At 33.5% G+C, this 22,307-nt stretch overlaps 1 protein-coding gene across 1 annotated transcript in view; it reads right to left on the reverse strand.

Moving 5' to 3' along the window:
* Positions 1–721: 721 nt before the first annotated feature.
* The window catches only part of LOC107732080 (gamma-1-syntrophin-like), a 32,042-nt gene continuing 10,456 nt past the window's right edge, over positions 722–22,307 (reverse strand). The window contains exons 3-18 of the mRNA XM_016543327.1: positions 20,767–20,901; positions 19,764–19,820; positions 19,619–19,676; positions 19,488–19,531; positions 18,496–18,537; positions 18,195–18,297; positions 17,996–18,078; positions 17,275–17,405; positions 16,696–16,825; positions 13,098–13,136; positions 12,487–12,603; positions 8,456–8,527; positions 6,518–6,670; positions 4,404–4,496; positions 2,377–2,487; positions 722–1,141 (exon numbers count right to left, since the gene is read on the reverse strand). Coding sequence (XP_016398813.1) covers positions 959–1,141; positions 2,377–2,487; positions 4,404–4,496; positions 6,518–6,670; positions 8,456–8,527; positions 12,487–12,603; positions 13,098–13,136; positions 16,696–16,825; positions 17,275–17,405; positions 17,996–18,078; positions 18,195–18,297; positions 18,496–18,537; positions 19,488–19,531; positions 19,619–19,676; positions 19,764–19,820; positions 20,767–20,901 — 1,551 coding nt within the window. The 3' untranslated portion in view covers positions 722–958. The remainder of the gene's footprint in view (positions 1,142–2,376; positions 2,488–4,403; positions 4,497–6,517; positions 6,671–8,455; positions 8,528–12,486; positions 12,604–13,097; positions 13,137–16,695; positions 16,826–17,274; positions 17,406–17,995; positions 18,079–18,194; positions 18,298–18,495; positions 18,538–19,487; positions 19,532–19,618; positions 19,677–19,763; positions 19,821–20,766; positions 20,902–22,307) is intronic.

Consider the following 22,307-nt stretch of genomic DNA (forward strand, 5'->3'; position numbering starts at 1 on the left):
TGTGCCACTGTCCGGTGAGGTCCGGTTGGGGAGTTACGGAACGATCTCATTTCGCATAATCTTATTAACTTAACTTATTAATCTTTCTGTACCACGCTATTTAGCGCCAGTCCCGCCGTGCAGTCAATTTCACTGGTTAAGGTTAGGGTCAGGTGTGGGCTAGGTTTAGGGGTTAGCATTTTTTGTGTAGGAAATCAACACTTTAATTGACACAACCAAACAGCGCAGGGGAAAGATTTTACTCTGTCGCTTTGTTCTAAGCAACGGGGGTGTCACGGGGCTCGAAATTCGTAGGGTAGGAGGGGGTAGTGACGCTGGGTGTAACTAAAAAGGTGCCATTGTCCGGTGAGGTCCGGTTGGAGAGTTACGGAACGATCTCATATCGCATAATCTTATTAACTGTTTATCTCCTGAAATCAGCTGTGGGGCGGAGTTTACACTGAAGTGGATTGGGGGGAAAAAATTGCGCATGCGTGTCATGTGCCTGTCTGTCAATGGGAGGAAGCCACGCCCTATTTTGGAGCTCCCACCCCGTTTTGGAGTTCCCGCCCCCATTTGGAGATCTCCAGGCTGCAGTTATACCCTTCTCGACATTCCGGCCCGGAACGCACATTTTCAAAGGCAAATAACTGACTGTAGCATTGTTTTTCAGATAAACAAGTATGTTAACTTAGCATGTTTCTTAAATATCTGCAAACATATTATGGTATTTTTATGCTTTAGTAGAGTCAAAAACTTACATACAGCACCTTTAATGTGAAAATGTTTGAAATTCATCCAGCTCTTCGTATAATGGCTTACGTTTGAGTCTGATTCCCGTCTGGAGGATATAGCGAGGTTTTCAATGTTACGTACGAATTGTTTGTTTCAAAGTGGATGTCCACTCGTTCGTCAGGGCTGGTTCCTCTCATCCTACGTTTTCAAAGTCTGTAAGGAGAAGATAGGTCGCTGGAGTCTGTCAGCTGGTGTATTTGAGCTTGGATGTCTGTGACGGGGCGGTTAAGGTGGAAGTGGCCGACACCACGGGGGCCATGGCGGCTTTTCGGCTGCTCACGAACATGGGATCCAGACAAGCCACTTTGGCGGCGAAGAAAGCGTGGATGCAGTGGAGAACCGCGAAGAGGTTGGAGAACTCCAGCTCCTGGAAACATCGGGGAGAAAGGAGGAAGCCTCAAGCAGAAATCAAATCAAACTCGGCGCATGAAAGTGCTTGCATTTACGGCCTACGGGGAAAATAATCAAACAGGAAATTCATATCATCACGCTTTATTTTTATCTGCTTCCTTCAGCTATGATGTTTTGAAAAGTTTGGAGGTTACCATAAAGTGTATGATATGCTGATGATCCATACTTATTCAGAGTATACCTGCCTCAGGTATATTAAAATGCTAAAGAGTGTGAAACATCTTTCCCTTTCAGTCGGTCACTCTCGACGTCACGTCGGATGACCGACGAATTGGGATCTCGCTTAGAGAGACCAATCTACTTCGAGTGTAAACTAAACGACCCAATGCACATTGGCATGCGATTATTGCATCCAGCTGCCGCTGATCACAGCGTGAGTATAAGTAGGCAGCAGATGCAGCCCATATTCAGCTTTTCGCTTCGGAGCAGAGCGCCCCGGCAGACTTCTGCCATTCCAAGAGGGTTACAATCACCTCCATTCTTCCATATGCACCTAAGGAATGTTCATATGTGTATTTGCTTCCGAAACCTCCTTCGGGAAGGTTGGAGCTTCCGTAACGTCCCTGTTCCAAGTAGAACGGGTACGTTTTCCCAGTGTTATCCAGTCTTACTCATTGGGTAGTGCCATAGCAGCAGTAGCTGGTCCTCTTGTGCAAGCCCTGGCCTACGCCAAAAAGTAGGGGTGCAGGTGGCTTCCACAGGACACTGGAAGGGGCAGTAGCTGTGGCCCTTTGGTAGGATCCCAATTTCGTCGGTCATCCGACGTGACGTCGAGAGTGACCGACTGAAAGGGAACGTCTCGGTTACGTATGTAACCCTCGTTCCCTGAAGGAGGGAACGGAGACGTCACGTCCCGTCGCCACAGCTCCTGTACCACCGCTGAGCGGCCGGGTCACCGGCTCGGCTCCTCAGCGAAAACCTGAATATGCGGTGCATCTGCTGCCTACTTATACTCACGCTGTGATCAGCAGCAGCTGGATGCAATAATCGCATGCCAATGTGCATTGGCTCGTTTAGTTTACACTCGAAGTAGATTGGTCTCTCTAAGCGAGATCCCAATTCGTCGGTCATCCGACGTGACGTCTCCGTTCCCTCCTTCAGGGAACGAGGGTTACCATACGTAACCGAGACGTTCTTTTTCATAGACAGACATTATGAAGCCAATAACAAAAGCAAAAAGAGTGAACTTACCTTTGCTTCAATAAGTTTTGTGTCTTGATTCTGGAACAGGAACTTGATTTTGCTCTTGCCGTCATCTGAGGATCCTTTCAGCTGAGAGAATTTATATCTCCACAGCACTGCCTATAATGGAGGTTTCAATTTTGCATATTAATAACTCCATAGACATGAAAAGTATCTTAAATTAACCCGAGAATTGTGGAAAATTACTTTTTATATTTCAAAAATATCTGCATTGAATATTTCATACCCATTAAGCTGTTGTTTATTGCAACTTTTTTCATTCCTTCGATAATGGAATTTCTTAGCTTGTAATTATTTTGCATATTTCAGACAAACAGCACAGGCATCTCTCACACAAAAAGCATCAAGACTTCTCATTTTTGTTATTTTATTCCTCATATTTTTATCTGGCTGTTTTAATGTGGACAACTTGAATTTCTGGAGCAAAATAAACATAATATAACTAGATAACTGATATCTGATGCTGAACTTTCCACTGGGGTACAGGTTATTAGAGAGAAAACAAGCATTTGTGTTCTCTCGTGTTCTTCCCAATGGGTTTTTAACATAGAAATTTTACATTTAAGAGTAAAAAAAGTCTGTTTAAAAATGTAGGGTCTGTAAGAATTGTTTTGTATTTTTGAAAGAAGTTTTTATGCTCACCAAGATAAAGATTTGATAAAAGTTACAGTAAAAACAGTAATATTGTGAAATATTATTACAATTTAAAATAAGTGTTTTCGATGTGAATATATAATTTATTTCTGTGATGTAAAGCTGAATTTTGATCTTTCAGAAATCATTCTAATATGGTGATTTGCTGCTCAAGAAACATTATTATTATCAATGTTGAAAACAGTTGTGCTGCTTAATAATTTTGCTTAATTTTGTTTTTACTGTCACATTTGATCAATTTAATGGGTCCTTTTTGAATAAAAAAAAAACTAAATCTTTTTTAAATATTAAAGTTCAAAATTTCACATTTAATTCCCTGTGTTATCTGACATTGCTTTGTCATTGTTTATGAAATTTACTAGCAATTTAAGTGAAAACTGTTTCTACACCAACTGTTTTCAGTGTAGTGTATCTTATTAACAAAAACAAAAAATTATTAAAAATTATTTTTTGATGTGCAACTTTTTTTTTTTAACACACCAAAACCACTTTTGGCACACTTGTCCATTGTAGTGTTAATTCTACACGTTGTTTGTATGAAAATATTACTTTTATTGCTTTATTTCCTTTTATTACTTTTTTATTTATTTTATTACTTTTAAATATTATTACTGTGAATATAGCCAGTGGCAGTCTGTTATTACAAACAGAGTCACAGTATCTTAATAGAGTGATAATATTACCAAACACAACAGAATATGTTTTAAACAACCACAGCAAAAACTCAACAAAAAATAATTAAAAATTATTTTTTGATGTGCAACTTTTTTTTTTTAACACACCAAAACCACTTTTGGCACACTTGTCCATTGTAGAGTGTTAATTCTACACGTTGTTTGTATGAAAATATTACTTTTATTGCTTTATTTCCTTTTATTACTTTTTTATTTATTTTATTACTTTTAAATATTATTACTGTGAATATAGCCAGTGGCAGTCTGTTATTACAAACAGAGTCACAGTATCTTAATAGAGTGATAATATTACCAAACACAACAGAATATGTTTTAAACAACCACAGCAAAAACTCTATTATAACAGGCAAATGTTTATATGTGACCCTGGACCACAAAACTAGTCATAAGGGTCCATTTTTCGAAATTGAGATTTATACATCTTATGAAAACTGAATAAATAAGCTTTCCATTGATGTATGGTTTGTTAAAATAGGACAATATTTGGCAATAGTGTCATTAAAAAAAGAAGAGAATTTTCTATAAATATTTGGTGTGATATAAATGCAAAGCACATAGCAACAGAGTAGCTCTATTGAATGAGAACTTAATGAGAATTTAATAACCTGTGATCATGCATTTTACTTTTACTTCAATGAAATTAAGACTGAAGGTTGCATGCTTCACCTTTGTGGCGGCATCGAAGCAGACGAAGCCCATGCTGAAATCGATGGTGAGTCCCATGAGATGACTGTCCATGATGCAAGCGTATGTTTTACACTGAAACGGGAGACACTTGGCATTGTTAATCAGACAAACTGGCAGACACAAACATCTCCTCCATCTCTTAAATGTTTAATTAAGACGATAAGTGTCGTACATAATTATTTTGGGAGAAAAATAAACAGAAGCGATTTTTTGGCACGAGGCACGTTCAGGGTTTTGCCGCATTAGTTTGGTTTAGTGGGACAACTTGGCAGCGATTTAATTTGTGCCACCCTTGTTTTTCATGAATGTGAAACAGTTGCAGGAAATTGTCCTGCTATCTTCTTGCTAGAATATGGAAAATAGATTTGCTTCAATGCGAAAGTACATGCTGTACTTACATACTGTATAATATTTGAAATATACATCATTGCATCCTGTACATGAATCTATGGCTATTTCTACAACTATGGCCAATTTTGATCCAGTAAGAACAAAAACTCTATTAAATGACATTTTTCACACATCAGTGTTAATTTAGAATCATTGATATACCATTATAGTTTTTGTTAATATTTTAAATTAGATTTTATTTGTATATTTTCTGTTTTCACTTTAATTTTAGTTCAAGTTTCAGTAATTCTGTTGTGTTTTTGTCATTTTTATTCATTAAAAAAAAAATGTCTATATAGTTTTTTTTATTAATTTTTATTTATTTTAGTTATTTTTGTACATCAAGTTAAATGAAATGATTATGAGAATAGAATAAGTATTTGTAACACTAATAAGGTTGCATTTGTTAACATTAATTAACTACATTAGTTAACATGAACTAACAATGAAAAATAATTCTAAAACATTTATTTATAAATTTTAGTTAATATTAATTTCCACATTTATTAATACATTATTAAAATCAAAAGTAGTTTCTGTTAACATTATTCAATGGACCTGAGTTTATATATATATATATATATATATATATATATATATATAAACAAATTAACTGCTCATTATAAGTTCATTTTAGTTAACGCATGAACTAACATAGGTAGATAATAGGACAGTAATGTAAAAAGTTTTTAAATTAAATTTTTTATTTAATTTAATGTTTAATTTATTTTTTAATTAAACATTTTTTAATTTAAGCAACAATTTTTAATTTTACATTTTTTTGAATGACGTTTGAATGACTGTTTTTCTAAGACTAATTTAACAACTAGCATTTTATGTTCCTAAATTCACAAAATTAAATAATATTTTGACACTTTTCTGCATCATTTTGACACAATTACAGATCGACTGGAAATGATAAAGAAAAAGAAAATTCCGTTCACAAGTGATCATGTCTTTTATTTCATCTCAAACTCTTTACCAACACTTTTGCCCAGCTGGTAAAAAAATACCGTACACTGACTTTTGATCAATTTTATTATCAAAATTGTTGGACAAAAAGAGTGGCAAAAAGTGTCAAATTTATGTACATCATTTTCACAAACTAAAAAATGTTCATTTCACTATCTGAACTGATTATTTTTGCTTTCAAAATAGTTTTTATTATGGATTTTCATATTTATGTTTGAACGCTTGGGTCTGGGACAAGGGTAAAACAATAAAACCTATCCATAAATAACACCTGAAAAGTACTGTAGCAAAAAATGTGTTTAAATGTGACCTTCATATTAAAAGTTGAAATCTGTTTTGATACAAAAACAACAGCTGGCACATAAAAGTGGCTGTAGCTGAAGAAACACTCATTCAGCAGGTCGAACCCAGGATTAGATTAGATTAATATCTCCAAACAAAATATGTTTTCATAGTGCGTTTGTGAACAATGTGTTTCCTTCAAGTACTGAATAACAAATCACACTTCCTCTCTTTTTGGCACAGCCTCAATCACTCAGAGTTTGTGTTGTTCAACATTGTCTGGCAGGTGCCGTTTTATTCGCCTCGATCTGATCTCAGCTCTGCTGGGTTTGATGTAACATCGCCGCTGATAGTCCCTCATTTCACTTACAGAGTTTGATTTAGTCTGTCTGAGCAGTTAAACTGGAGTTGGATCACACTAACTCTGCAGACTCTGGTAGGTTCAGTACCTGTATTCGCTCCACTTCGAAGAAGGTGGCCATCTGAAAGGCTTTCTCCCACAGAAGCAGCTCACATTCCAGCTCCACGCTGAAGAAGATGTCCTCGCCCGAGTCCGTCTGAACGCTGAAGCAGTGCTTCCGCTTGTCCACCAGCTCATTATCCTAAAATAATGCATTGAGTTGACATCATGTTAAAACACATAGATGTATGATTTTATGGATTGGCTCATTCTCAAAAATGTCTTTTTCATTTCAGACATATAAAATCTATATAACCTAACCAGTTATTAAAAAATACAATAATAAAAAATATAAATATATACATTCTTAAATTATCTGAAAATAAATTCACCTGATACATACATACATACAATACATGCAGTACTTGTCAAAAATTTGGAAACATAATTTTTTTTTCTGTTAATAGATTCAAGTCAATTATCATCATATTAGGATGATTTCTGAAGGATCATGTGACACTGAAGACTGGAGTAATGATGCTGAAAATACAGCTTTGCGTCAGAAATAAATTACATTATAAAATATATTCAAATAGAAATGAGTTATTTCAAATGATAATAATATTTCACAATATTACCGTTTTTACTGTATTCTTTAAGTAAATGCAGCCTTGGTGAGCACAAGAGACTTCATTAAAACATTTAAAAATTATAATGTTTCTAAACTTTTGACAATATATAAAGTGTTAGTTGTTTAGTCTAAGAATGATTTATTATTATTTATTGGTTTTTTTTGTTTTGTTTTTTTTTACAAATTGTATTAAAGCATTAGTGCCATTTTTTTTTTTTTTTCCTGAAATGAAGCGTATGCATATGGGATGTTAAATGCAAATAAGAATAACACATTGCTACTTTATTTTATTTTTATTTCATTAAAAGAAATTTTTTTCAATAATTTTTTTTTCTGTTAATAGATTCAAGTCAATTATCATCATATTAGGATGATTTCTGAAGGATCATGTGACTGAAGACTGGAGTAATGATGCTGAAAATACAGCTTTGCGTCAGAAATAAATTACATTATAAAATATATTCAAATAGAAATGAGTTATTTCAAATGATAATAATATTTCACAATATTACCGTTTTTACTGTATTCTTTAAGTAAATGCAGCCTTGGTGAGCACAAGAGACTTCATTAAAACATTTAAAAATTATAATGTTTCTAAACTTTTGACAATATATAAAGTGTTAGTTGTTTAGTCTAAGAATGATTTATTATTATTTATTGGTTTTTTTTGTTTTGTTTTTTTTTACAAATTGTATTAAAGCATTAGTGCCATTTTTTTTTTTTTTTCCTGAAATGAAGCGTATGCATATGGGATGTTAAATGCAAATAAGAATAACACATTGCTACTTTATTTTATTTTTATTTCATTAAAAGAAATTTTTTTCAAACTTTCCCTACATGCAAAAATCTAAACAAATTAAGTAATTTGCAATTTAAATAATTTAAAAATAATATTTGTCCCCTTGATTTCTGATATCAAATACAAAAAAGTTGTAATGCACTATCTTTCTAGGTTACTATTGTCACTGGTGTTGTAATAATTATTTAATGAAGTGAATGAATCCTTTCCATCCGCCTTTATGGGAGAAAAAATTCAAAACATACTGAGTCAGACAAACAATATTTTTTTGAGAATGACATAATTATAAATATAAAACTGTATTAGTGACTAAGAAAAATTTTTTTTTTTAAATTTTCTTCAGTTTTATGTCTACAATTTGCAATTATGAATGGGTTTTAAATTAAATGTAATTAAATTCTTATATAAAAAGTCATTCTAATTATTACTCAATAAATAACCACAGAATAAGTACCTGTAGGAGGACACTGATTTATCACCAGCTAAATATCTGATAGCATCACAGTATTAATGTGTAAGGCTTGACAGGTGAAATCCCGAAGTACTTGAGCTCATACCTTCAGTATCTTGAACATGATCTCGTAGACGGTGAAGCTCTTCTCGGCTCTGGTCCAGTCCCAGGTGGTGACCTAGAGGAGTTCAGATGGCTGTCAGTCGTCACAGACAGTGCATTATTCAGATTAGCTCTGGGTCACTCGCTCTCACCGTGCGGCCCTCGAGGGATGATTCAAATGCTGCATGAAGTAAACACGAAGGAGGGAAAACCCCCTGAGATCCTGTGTACGAGAACGACTCACGCTGAGCATCGGCAGTAACCTCTAATACCCAAAGACCAGTGAAGATGGATCATGACGGAACAGAGAACTCAGGAGTGTTTTCTTCAGACTGAAGTGGCTCAGAGCAGAGTTTTCAAATGTCAGAATACCAGTCAAGAACTCACTGCTTGAGTAAACGCACGCACACGCGCACGCACACGCACACACACACACGCACACACACGCATACGCACACGTGCACACGCACACACACGCATACGCACACGCGCACACACACACACACACACACACACACGCACACACACGCATACGCACACGCACACACACACGCACACTGCACTGACATAGACTTTGGGTGATCATCCAAAGATCTCCTTGATGCATGGAACAAGACATAATAAAAAGGTAATATATGGCGTTTGGAAGTAGTGCATTAACTTGGTTGAGCCAACTGGTAAACCTAGCCATTATTATCATAAATATTATTATTAATAGGATAATAATAAAACATTATAAAAAATTATAAACAACAAAATATTTGGATATCTTTAATGAATTTAATATATAAATGTAAATGCAATAATAATAATACTAATAAAAAAATTATAATAACCCTTTGTACTTTATGAACAAACAAAAAATTAAATAATAAAATTGTATAAAAATAATAAAAATATTTTCATTAATGAATAAATTTAAATACATTTAATGAATTTAATAAATTAATGTAATAATAATAGTAATAATTTCTCTTTTTACTTTTTAAACATGCTTCTATTGTGTATGATTCATCAGAGCATGTAACAAAAAAATAAATAATTTGAATACATTTAATAAATGAATGTAATAATAATAATAATAATAAAATGATATTTTTCTTTGTTTCTGGCCTTACTGCATGTTACTCCAAAGAAAAAAAAAGTTTTTAATAATATTACAAAAAAACAACAGAAAATATATTCATAAATTATGAAAAATAAATAATTATAAAAAATTATAACCATGAAAAAATAGTTAATTTAATTCATAATAATTTTGGATAGATTTAAATAAATGTAATAAAACAATTATATTTAATAATAACAGTAATACATGATTACTGTCTACACTCAAATCTTTAATTATGTTCTTTTTTATGGTTCATTGATATTGCTATTTATTGTTATTTATTGCTGTTTTATTTATTGTTCATGATGTACGGTGACCCTGAGTGATTTGAAAGGCGCCTTAAATAAAATGTATTATTATTAATAATAATTATTATAATAATAATAATATTAACCATTTTACTTTCTTAACACAGTACTGGTCTAATAGTGTATGATTAATCACTGAAGTTATTGCTAAGAAAATAAAATGATGGCCTCCATAATCGTTCATCAAAATGAAATCTGAAATTACTTTCTTTTTCATAAAGGCCTTTCATTTTTCAACCCCTCCAACCTTGTGTCATACAGAGACCCTTTTCACGATCCACTTGACTCCCAGTTGCAAAAATCAAGTCATCCTATATTTGGTCTGCTTGAATGTCCTTTGTTACTCAGAAATAAGTAATAGGTTCTGAACAGCAACAGACATACAAAACATATCTTTTTGGGGGGCTAACCAGATTAACCAAAACTTGGCTTTGTGCACCTGAACTGCTTTCATGTCAAAATTTGCTTAGAAATCCAACTTTCTACCTAGTCCTTCCTGCAAGGCAGCATGTCAAGTGTTTACTGGCGCAAGCAGACAACATCTGAACGAGCTGAAATAACCTGAGAGAGCCTTTGGACAAACTGCGGAGTGTCATAAGTTCTCTCCAATGTAATTTTGCATCTGCGTATGCCATAATAGGTTTTCACATCCAAACTTTTGATCTTCCTCCCACTCCACCATCAAATTACGATTAATGGCAGATTGGATGAAGCTCTTTGATGTCTCGATCTCTTCAGGATAAATTAATTAAGTGGCAACATCTACAAGCACCAACTACAGCAATTCCTCATTTCATCAGGACCGAACCATCTGACGTGAAACACGGGGGGAGACCGAGAGGTAAAAACCACCGTTATCAATGTTATCAATCTCCATATTAGGAGAGGTTTACCTTTAATGAGACACTTCTCAGATTATCATTCATGTTTCATTCTAAATCATTTCCCAGAATTATGATGAAGGTGTTTAAATTAATTGCTGATTGTGTACGGAGATTAGGCTTTATTAAATGGAGGTGTTAGAGCATCAGGTTAGGTGATTTAGCCTGCGGACGGCTGAACGGATTAATGGATTTCATAAAGTCGATAACAACTGGAGCAAATAATGTGGACGCCAACTGCTTGGGGGTGAAAATGGGCAATTCTTTAAAGAAATAATTCACCAAAAAAATGAATATTTACTCATCGTCATTCCAAACCCAAACTGTATCCTGCAGTGTTATTTTAGTATTATTTACATACCATTAAAATATTTTTTCATATTTTAAATTAGTGTTTATTTTTATATTTTCAGTTTTCATAATAATTTCAGTTTTTGTAATTTTGTTACATGCTTTTGTAATTTTGTGTAGTTTTTTTCATATTTATTTTAGCATTATTTGCATACTATTAAAGTATTTTTAATATTTTAAATTAGCTTTTATTTTTATATTTTCAGTTTTCATAATAATTTCAGTTTTTGTAATTTTGTTATATGCTTTTGTAATTTTGTTATATGCTTTTGTAATTTTTTTACATGCTTTTGTAATTTTGTGTAGTTTTTCATATTTATTTTAGCATTATTTGCATACTATTAAAGTATTTTTAATACTTTAAATTAACTTTTATTTTTATATTTTCAGTTTTCATAATAATTTTAGTTTTTGTAATTTTGTTATATGCTTTTGTACATGTGTGTAGTTTTTTTCATATTTATTTTAGCATTCTCTGCATACTATTAAAGTATTTTTAATACTTCAAATTCGCTTTTATTTTTGTATTTTCAGTTTTCATATTAATTTTAGTTTTTGTAATTTTGTTACATGCTTTTGTAATTTTTATTGTATTTTTTCATATTTATGTTTACTATTTTTATTTCAGTAATTGAGTGATTTTAGTATTTATTTAAATAATTTAGTAATTTATTTATTTAGAAATGTACTTCAACTTCAATTTATTTTATTTTATTTTTAATTAATTGTATTTAATTTAATTGCCAAGGCAACATTTATCATTTATAACGAAAGTTTTTTAAAAGTCCAAATGTCTAATCTTTCTAATCTTTATATTTGATTTAATTGCATCTTTATTTCAGTTAACGAAATTATTTTTAATAGATATATTTTCATGGAACATCAAAGAAGATTTTTTAAATTATTCTTTTAATTTTATATTTTTAATTTAAATTTTTATTTTATAAATAATTTTAAGTTAACAATGTCCATATTTGCTACAAATAGAACAAAAACCTATGACTTGAGTGCTATATTACAAGTCATGCAATAGATTTGTGTAAAGAAAACACTGAAATTCAAGTCTAAATCTTTTGTTTTACACTAAAAACAGCTTAAAGGTTTTAAAAGAGTGAGGAAATATGCATTTTTGGGTCAAGTGTTCCTTTAAAGGGGTCATATGATGCTTTTTTAAAGATCATTATTCAGTGCAATGAACTGCACTCAAGAAAAGTTTCAACAAGAGTTTGATGTGCTTTCATAATTGTCACTGTTTTTTTTTTCCAGCCAAAGTTGCCCCAAGTAGAATAAATATTGTGTGCGTATGCTAAATATAAAATCATAGAAAAGTCAGCTATTGAAACTGAAAGACTCCTGATGCAATAAATCATGCAGAAGAACTCACTGGAGGTGCGGAGAATTTGAAGAGAGACGAACCCCTCAAGGCAAGAAACTTTGGTGTGTACATTCGGTCCTGAACAGAATCTTGTTCCTTCTCATCCACCCAGCCCATAAATATAATCTAAACGACAGAAAGACACAAAAAGAAAGTGTCAAATAGGTTATAGAAGGACTAAGACGTTCCAAGTAATTAGTCTGCACAGAGTTTCCAGGAAGAAACATTCTTCTCCATTCAACATTCGCCAAAAATGAAGTCTAATTCAGAGCTTGATCGTTGAAAATGTCAGCACTGGGAGGTCACAGACTAAAGCTGGACACTGTGACCAAGTGTCTGTCAGTCTGTGTGTGTCAAACGCTTTTGAGGAGCACGGCGTCAGGCGGTTCAGAGAATCTCAATGCCCTGTGAACTTGACTCTTGGCTTTCTGCAGGGCACATGCGTCACAGCGCATGAAGAATAGTGGCTCTGACAGAAAACATCATTGTGGGGCTTCATTCAAGTGTGCCGACCAAGTCACTCGCTCTATCAGGGCTTCATCTGGATCTCTGCAGGCTTTTTGTCACTCTTTCCAGGTCCAATTCACACCTTCTCAACCAGTCTGATTCTGTTTCCTTACCTGCTGGTTTACTGGAAAGTTTCTGTTGATCTTCTTCACCTGCAACAAAATCATAAAGATTTAACAGGTTAGACTTTTGAACGTGTTTATACAAAAATGCACATGAAAATCTATCAAATAAAGAAAGAAAGAAATATTTTATAATTAAATTATAGACCTTTTTTAAGAATTTAGATGATACACGTTTAGATATATTTTATATGGTTATAATAATATATATATTTAACATTTATTTAAAGATGATGTGTGCACTATAATTAGATTTGTTTTTTAAAATATGCATATATTTTACAAGTATATGTTGCATTATAAAATATAAATATAAAACATGTACTTTTAAATAGACAGATTTAAATATTCCTATATATTATATTTAATATTCATATCCCTTTAAATATATTTTACATTTGTGATTCGAATAATATATATTTAGAATACTTAAAGATAATGTGTGCACTATAATTAAATAAGTTTGTTTAAATAAAACATGTAAAATGTATATATGTTTTTAAAAATGATATTGAATTATAAAATATAACAAATATATTTTGAAATAAATAAATAGTTTAAATATTTCTTTTTATTCTTTAAAAAAGACTATTATTTATATACTATTAAATATATTTTACAGTTATATTTATAATAATATAGATGTAAAATAGATTTAAAGATGATGTGTGCACCTTAAGTAATAGATTCTCGGCCAAATGGAAAGCTTATTTATTCAGCTTTCAGATGATGTATAAATCTCAATTTCGAAAAATTGACCCTTATGACTGGTTTTGTGGTCCAGGGTCACATATTTAAAATATATTATAAAGTGCTATGTACACTATAAAGCAGGCCCATGCCTTTTGGGGGATGAAATCTGTGGAAATGCCTTGATTTTATGTCATTTTTGTACTTTTGCATTTTACATTTATTCATTCAGCAGATGCTTTTATCCTATATTTTACAGTTATATTTATAATAATATAGATGTAAAATAGATTTAAAGATGATGTGTGCACCTTAAGTAATAGATTCGTTTTTAAACAATATAAAAAATTTAAAAAATATATTTTTTAAATATATATTGAAATATAAAGTAAATATAAAATATATTTTCTAAATAAATAAACAGATTTAAACATTTCTATATATTATACTTAATATGTATATTTTTACGTTTATATTAACATATATGTGACCCTGGACCACAAAACCAGTCTTAAGTCGCTGGGGTATATTTGTAGCAATAGCCAAAAATACATTGTATGGGTCAAAATTATTGATTTTTCTTTTATGCCAAAAATGATTAGGATATTAAGTAAAGATCATGTTCCATGAAGATATTTTGTAAATTTCCTACCGTAAATAAATAAAAACTTCATTTTTGATTAGTAATATGAATTACTAAGGACTTTATTTGGACATCTTTAAAGGCGATTTTCACAATATTTTGGTTTTTTATTCATTCAGCAGATGCTTTTATCCAAAGTGACTTACAAATTAGAAACATTGTAAGTAATTTACGGTATTTTAATAATATTTAGTGCAGGAAACACTAACTAAAATGCACTTTAGGGATGAAAAAATCCACAAAACTGTACGATGTTACAGATACGCAGGTTTCATGAATCCTTTTCAATCAACCTTTGATTCTTGACAGTCAAGAGATTTCCTAGACATCTCAATCATAAATCCTAACAAAAGGCCAGCGAAGAACTCAATCTGCTTCACAGATCTCTGGTGATCACCGAATGACCTTTAGCATGTCTCAGCCCAATTATTCAAGTAGCAGATAAAAGAACGCCATGCATCTTGTGTGTTTCAGACTAACAGAGGTACTACTGTTCATCCAGAGCCCAGGAGAATCGCTCCTGCTGCGAAGCTTTATTCAAGATTAACATTCTCACTAGCTTCATTACCCACGTAACCCCGGCCAGTCTCACAAATTAATCGAATAGCTCCATTTGAATGTGGAATAAGGTCTATTTTCCTCACAAGAAATGGACTGAAAGCTCATCCAGATGGTCCCTCTGCAGGATAATCCAAAGCAAACGCTACAGTACACTGTTGTGAGGAGCAAACTTATCATCTTCTTTGCGAGGATCTTTTCGGGAAATGCTAAACACGCTCAAAATAAATAAACGCAAGATGGAGGATTTTTGTAGGGGTTCGCTCAAAAGCGAGTGATCTGAGCCGCGAGGCACCGCTGCGTTCAATCGGTAATTAAGAGTGAAATCCTTCATTGTGTGGGAAATGCCATTTGAATGCCTTAATCTACTGCATTGAGGGGATTACAACACATGACCTGCCTGGCCAAAATGAAAATTGATGACGAATAATTCACTGTCTTCCCGAATTGAGCATAAATGTAGTTTATCGCACAAATTGGTTCGGTACACTCTCTCCAGAGACAATGAAGCACTATAAATCTGCGAATGTTGCCCTGACACAGTTGCACAAAGATCATCCGGTCCAAACAAACCACAATACCTTGTGTTTTAGGTGGTATTTATCAAAGAACTTGTAGAGAAACAATAATGGAAAGAGGAAAGGAAATGAGGGGGAACAAAAGCAAGAAATGTCACGCGTCACGCTGAATATGTCAAGAGAATGAGCGCTAACCATTAAACCAGGGCTCCAATGTTGGTATGCTGTTAAAGAGAAACTGGAAATATATAAATAGATTTTTATATTGTGCAAAAAGACACAAAATCAATGGAAATGAAGGACGACATATAAATCAATGCTATTTTTTCAATTAAATGTATAACTTAATTTGATAAATGCTGATAATATTTGTATTTTTTATTATTAAAAAGACTAAATAAAGCCAATAGTGGTCTTTGGATATAATTTAAATTTATATATAAATATATGCATACACTACTGTTCAAAACTTTGGGGTCAGTAAGATTTTTTTATTTTTATTTTTATTTCAAGGATGCATTATATGGGTCATTTATAATTTCTATTCATCAAAGAATCCTGGAAAAAAATGTATCACTGTTTCTACAAACATATTAATCAGCACAACTGTTTATAACATTAATAATAAGATGAAATTTTTCTAGAGCACCAAATCAGCATATTAGAATAATTTCTGAAGGATCATGTGACACTGAAGACTGGAGTAATGATGCTGAAAATTCAGCTTTGCATCACAGCAATAAATTATACTTTAAAATATATTCAAATATAAAACAATTATTTTAAATTGTAATAATATTTCACAATATTGCTGTTTTTACTGTACTTTTTATTAAATAAATGCAGCCTCGGTGACCATATGAGACGTCTTTCAAAAACATTTCAAAAATCTTACCGACCAAAATGGTAACATTAAACATCATTATTAATTTAACTATTTTTTTATGTTTTAAGTTCTTCAAAATCTGAAACGTTTCATTTTCTCCAGGTTGAAAAGAAATGAATCTCACAGTTTCAGTGTGATTTCAGATTTTTGGACCCCTCTATACATTGGGTAGTCACATTATAAGACATAGAGGTTAAATTTCATTAGTACTTACACTCTAAGCCATCACCGTTTGTGTAAGAATTGACTTAAATTGCTACACTTTTACCATGCTGAAACTGCATTAGTACTCACGTTGTGCTTGGTGAGGGCAGAAATGTTTGAAGCTATTGCTTGCAGCCAGTCGGTGCATTCATCAGTACTGGGGCACTGAATTACCCCGCTGCACACCCCATCCACAGCAATGACTTGAAAGGCATTTTGCCTGGAGAAATTAAAAATATGCGCACTCAGGAGACATTCCACAAAATGCAAAAAGTAGCTAACTAAGGTCTAATTCTCCTTTTTCAATTCACTTCAATTCAAAGCTATTTAAAAAACAGATTGATTTAATTCAATCCAATTTAAGAGTTTTCAATTACGTTCCACTTGATGTGCAAAAAGGTCTCATTTAAAACTGCTTAACCTCATCAAAGTTTGCATTTGGTATTAAAGGTCTAATGTGGTTCATTTGGGAATGGCTGTGAATTAATATAACCCCTAAAATGCTAATCAAGGAAAATCCTGTGTGACTAGAATACAAACAGAATTACCAGATGAAAGCAAGAGCAAAATACATAACATTAGGCACCGCAACTCTACAAATGACTGTAAGTGCTATCAAAGCAAAAGACAAAACAGAGACATTTATTGTGTGGTTCCTGCTCAGCTCACCTGCAAATGTCAGTACCTGGGACGTACTGGGACAGACGCGCATGCAAGAGGGGGATGAGACGAAGATCCACCCATCTCTTCTCCCAGCGCAACCCCGGAGACATCGGCCAAGACGAGCAAGACAATGTGTCCTGCCACATACACAGAGATTAGAGATTAAGATGACAGACAGACAGACAGACAGACAGACAGATAGATAGATAGATAGATAGATACAGACAGACAGACAAACAGATAGATGATAGATAGACGGACGGACGGACGAACAGACAGACAGACAGACAGACAGACAGATAGATAGATAGATAGATAGATAGATAATCAGACAGACAGACAGATGATTGATAGATAGATAGATAGATAGATAGACAGAGAGACAGACAGACAGACAGACAGACAGATAGATAGATAGATAGATAGATACAGACAGACAAACAGATAGATGATAGACGGACGGACGGACGGACGGACAGACGGACAGACAGACAGACAGACAGATAGATAGATAGATAGATAGTCAGACAGACAGACAGACAGAAAGACAGATGATTGATAGATAGATAGACAGACAGACAGACAGACAGACAGACAGACAGATAGATAGATAGATAGATAATCAGACAGACAGACAGATGATTGATAGACAGACAGACAGACAGACAGATAGATAGATAGATAGATAGATAGATAGATAGATAGATTTTTGTTGTGTGATGTTTACCGTGTTGTTGGGATGGTAGTTCAGATGTAGGCCGCTGTCACACAGTGGAGACGATGTTCCACTGCTCTGGTCACTTGGTATACCTAAAGAAATCAAATAAACGGGTAAGTTATTTCATTATAAATTTCACTTTAAAAGACTTTGACACTTTAGGTTCTATATTAACCGGTGAATATAGCGTGTCCAATCCCAGACGTACATGAGCAGTCCTCACACAGCGGCAGCTTCAGAAATGCAGGCGTCCTCTTCAGGAAAGACACGGTCAGAGTCACTTCCTCACCTGCGTTTCGCAGAACCTGCACCTGAGAGCAATAAATATGCTTGCTTATTCAGTTATTAGAATGGATGTGTCACTCGTTTTGTTGCAATTAGTCAAGCTTTTAAAGGATGAGTCAAAATTACTGACACACTTCTGTTAAAAGACTGAGCACAGGGAAAAACTGCTTTGTAAAAACAGCACTGATTGAACTGAAATATTATCTAGAAAAGATGAAACATACCACTTCTTCATGACGATAACTCATCACGTTAATGCCGTTAATCTAATGACAACATTAGAAAAAGAGTACAAATTAGTAAAAGAGTAATAAGAGGGAGTTATGAATAGATCCTGATATACACAACCGTTCAAAAGTTGGAGTCAGCAAGTTTCTGAAAGAAGCCTCTGATGGCTGCATTTATTTGATCAAAAATACAGTAAAAATAGCAATATTATGAAATATGATTACAATTTAAATGAACTGTTTTCTATTTGAATATATTTTAAAATGTAATTTATTCCTGTGATTAAACGCTGAATTTTCATTAGTGTCACATGATCCTTCAGAAATCATTCTAATATGTTTCTAAAATATGCATTCTAATATTTCTTATTATCAGTGTTGAGAACAGTTGCGCCGCTTCATATTTTTGTGCAAATGGTGATACATTTTTCAGTATTCTTTCAGGAATAGAAAGTTGAACAGAACTGTATTTATTTGAAACCTTTTGTAACATTAAAAATGTTTTGCTATCACTTTTGATCAATTTATTGCATCCTTGCTGACTAAACATTTTTATTTATTTTTTTAATTGCAGACCATAAACGTTTGAACAGTAATCTATAAATGTTTCAATAATTAAAAATTGCTGCAAGTACATCCACCAAAGATCTGAATCAGATCAGAATTGAAGCTATAATAATAAGAACAAAAAAAAATCATATTAAGGATAGCCTATATGTTAAATGAAGCTGACAGTCAATGCAAGCATATTTCGAAGAATTCATGAATGAATTGTTCAGAAAAATACATACATAATTCAGATTGAATATATAATTGGAATAGCACTGCTCCAAAATGACAACTCAAATTTCCATCAAAAGAAAGACGCTCCCTAAACATCTGCTGGCTGAAACTGAGTGAATTACATTACGACACCGTTGGAGTTTTAAAGGGTCCCTAACACTGAAATGATCTCGTACTTATGACCCCATTTATGTATCTGTGCATACCTGGAGAATTCCATCTCCAATAAACAGAAGTCCAGAAAGTTCAGCTGCAAACAAAAGAAAAGACAAACGTATAAACCAATAAACAACTTATTTCTGAGCAGGAGAGAAGAGAGAGTAAATAAACAGCCTACCCTTCTGTTCTTTTGATATTTTAGATATAACAACAGGGATCTTGTGTTCGGCACCACCCTATGAAAAAATTATAACACAAAGACTTTCAAAGTCTTGCAAGAAATGTGAGAGCTGAGTGAAAGCTGTGAGAAACTGTGCAATCACCTTGATGCTCAACCCAAACCCTCCGATTGTCTGCCGACGGATCGTTACTGTTCTTTCCTGTAAGGAATCAAAGGAAACTCGTCACTTTCATGCCACACCGGGTCTGTGTGTTGAGGAAGACAGGTAGTTTACTTTTCATTTCAATTTGGTTCATGAAACTGAGAAGGTCCTTAATTAATTTTAATTGCCTCCTTTTCATGTAGATTTCCCGGGGGAGAAACGGCACCATGCCAACAATGCCAGTAACTTAATTAAAGGGCAGTGAATACAACATGATCTGTCTGTTTAAACCAGCGCTAAAGCTGCTGTCTGCTGTAAGGACAATGATAGATGCAACACAATGGTCAGAATATTCTGCCGCAAATGCCAGTGAAATACGCACTTGGCAGTTACAATGATGTTGAAACAAAGGTGCACAGGTTAACCGGATTAAATATGAAATCATTCAAACAAATTCCTACATGTGTGATGACACATTCCAGAGCTGAATAATGACTCAGTCGCAAAAAAGGCAGCGCTGTTCTTTTCTTGCGGCAAGATATTTTGAGGTTACGTTTCAGGCTACGTATTTATATCCTGAGCTGCACAAAAATATATATATTTATTATATTTATAATTATTATTATTTATTACTTTTAATAATATGCATGAATGCATCTTGCACTATAAGACCAAAAATGTTAAAAGGGTAAATGTTGATATGACTTTTACTTAATAAAATAAAATTTTTATGAAAAATTGTGTCTATTTATGTCTTCATACTCTAAAAACTCACTTATATTGTAGTCAGGTGATTCAGCCATTGTAAATGATATTTTTGACCTTACTGTTATCACATTAAGAACATGTTGAGGGAAACTGACTAAACACTTTCTTCCAGTAGACGATGCAGTCCCTGACATGTCCACAATAACAGAATGTGCTGAACAGCTGTTTCACATCATAGCTTTGTATTTTCCAGGACTGGATCAATCTGGCTTATAATGAGAACTGCTGAACTCACACTCGAGTAGAACGGTTCTCCAGACACACAGATGACGTCTTGCTCTTGAATGGTGAGAATATCTTTGGCCAGGTGCAGACGGATATTGAAAGGCTCCTCGCTACCATCTTGAAGCAAATGAATCCCAGTCTTTGTCTGAAACAGCCAGAGTCACACAAACATCTGTAATCCTCACTTGACAACCGTGAAACTGATCGCATGATAAATAGCGAGGGCTTGTGTTTGCAGAGTCACGTTTGCCTGGCAGAGACACAACTGAACATTCAAAGTCACTGCAGAATATCAGGGGAAAAAATTATTGCTAGACCATCTGGACTTGGTTATTCATTTGCGGAAGATGTTTTGCCTCTCCTCTCATCCAAGTGGCTTCATCAGTTATCTGATAGTGGATTAAACATCTTCACACCACACAATGTCATAATGACTGATGAAGCTTTTTGAATATGTGACAAAATGTCTCCAACAAATGGATAATGAAGTCCAGATGCTCTTGAATACATCGCATCTTGACAGAATGCCTGTCAGAGGCTTAAATGCGGCTTATTGGCTCCATATTTATTCAGTATTTACCACAAGGCCTTTACTTCGGTAGATAAATGTTTGAGAAAAATGACATGAGAATCATGTAGCTATAAGGCACTGTGAGCACTTTAACTTCGAACTGCCTCGCAAGATGTAATTTTGAGCAATGAAACGTTCTTGCCCGACAGTAATCATTTAAAGTACAGCAGACAGGGCGAACTTAAATGGCTCCGCTTTAACAGTTTTTAAATAACACTTCATTAATGGGAGTTTCTTCAAGTATTCCCACTTTCAGCCCTGTGGACTTGAAGAAAATAATCCCTCTTAAAACACTTTTCACACTGTCATTGGTTTAGTGTCCAATTTAGTGTTTTATGTCCAACAGTGTATCACTGTACATTCAAGAGAGGGGAATTCAGTCATTTTTTGAAAGTTAGGAACATTTCCACAACATCAGAAAAAGATGTATTGTGTTTAATATATTTTTCAGCAATATTGGCATAATTAAATGCCATATGTCTCATTCAGGGTTATTATATCCTAGTAAAAAAGCAATATATTTAAAATACATTTATTTCATACCAAGTATAGTCCAAATCTATTAATATATTTACTGACAAATCGCTCGATACTTACACTCTAAAAAAGGGACAACCCCAGCTATTGGGTTGTTTTGACCCAGCGGTTGGGTTGTTTTGACCCAGCAGTTGGGTTGTTTTGAACCCAACCGCTGGGTCAAAACAACCCAATAGCTGGGGTTGTCCCTTTTTTAGAGTGTAAGTATCGAGCGATTTGTCAGTAAATATATTAATAGATTTGGACTATACTTGGTATGAAATAAATGTTTCACTTTAGCACAAACAAATATACTTCAGTATATATTTAGTTGGACTTCAGCACAATTAAAGTGCATTAAGCACAAAATTAGTTTCAATTTAGCAGACTTTAAGTATACCAGTTTAGTATACCAAAAGTACAATTGCAGGGTATTTTTATTAAGTAAGTAATGTATTTGTAGT

This window comes from Sinocyclocheilus rhinocerous, unplaced genomic scaffold, assembly GCF_001515625.1.
Source record: "Sinocyclocheilus rhinocerous isolate Xijiao unplaced genomic scaffold, SAMN03320098_v1.1 scaffold97, whole genome shotgun sequence".
Taxonomy (NCBI): Eukaryota; Metazoa; Chordata; class Actinopteri; order Cypriniformes; family Cyprinidae; genus Sinocyclocheilus; species Sinocyclocheilus rhinocerous.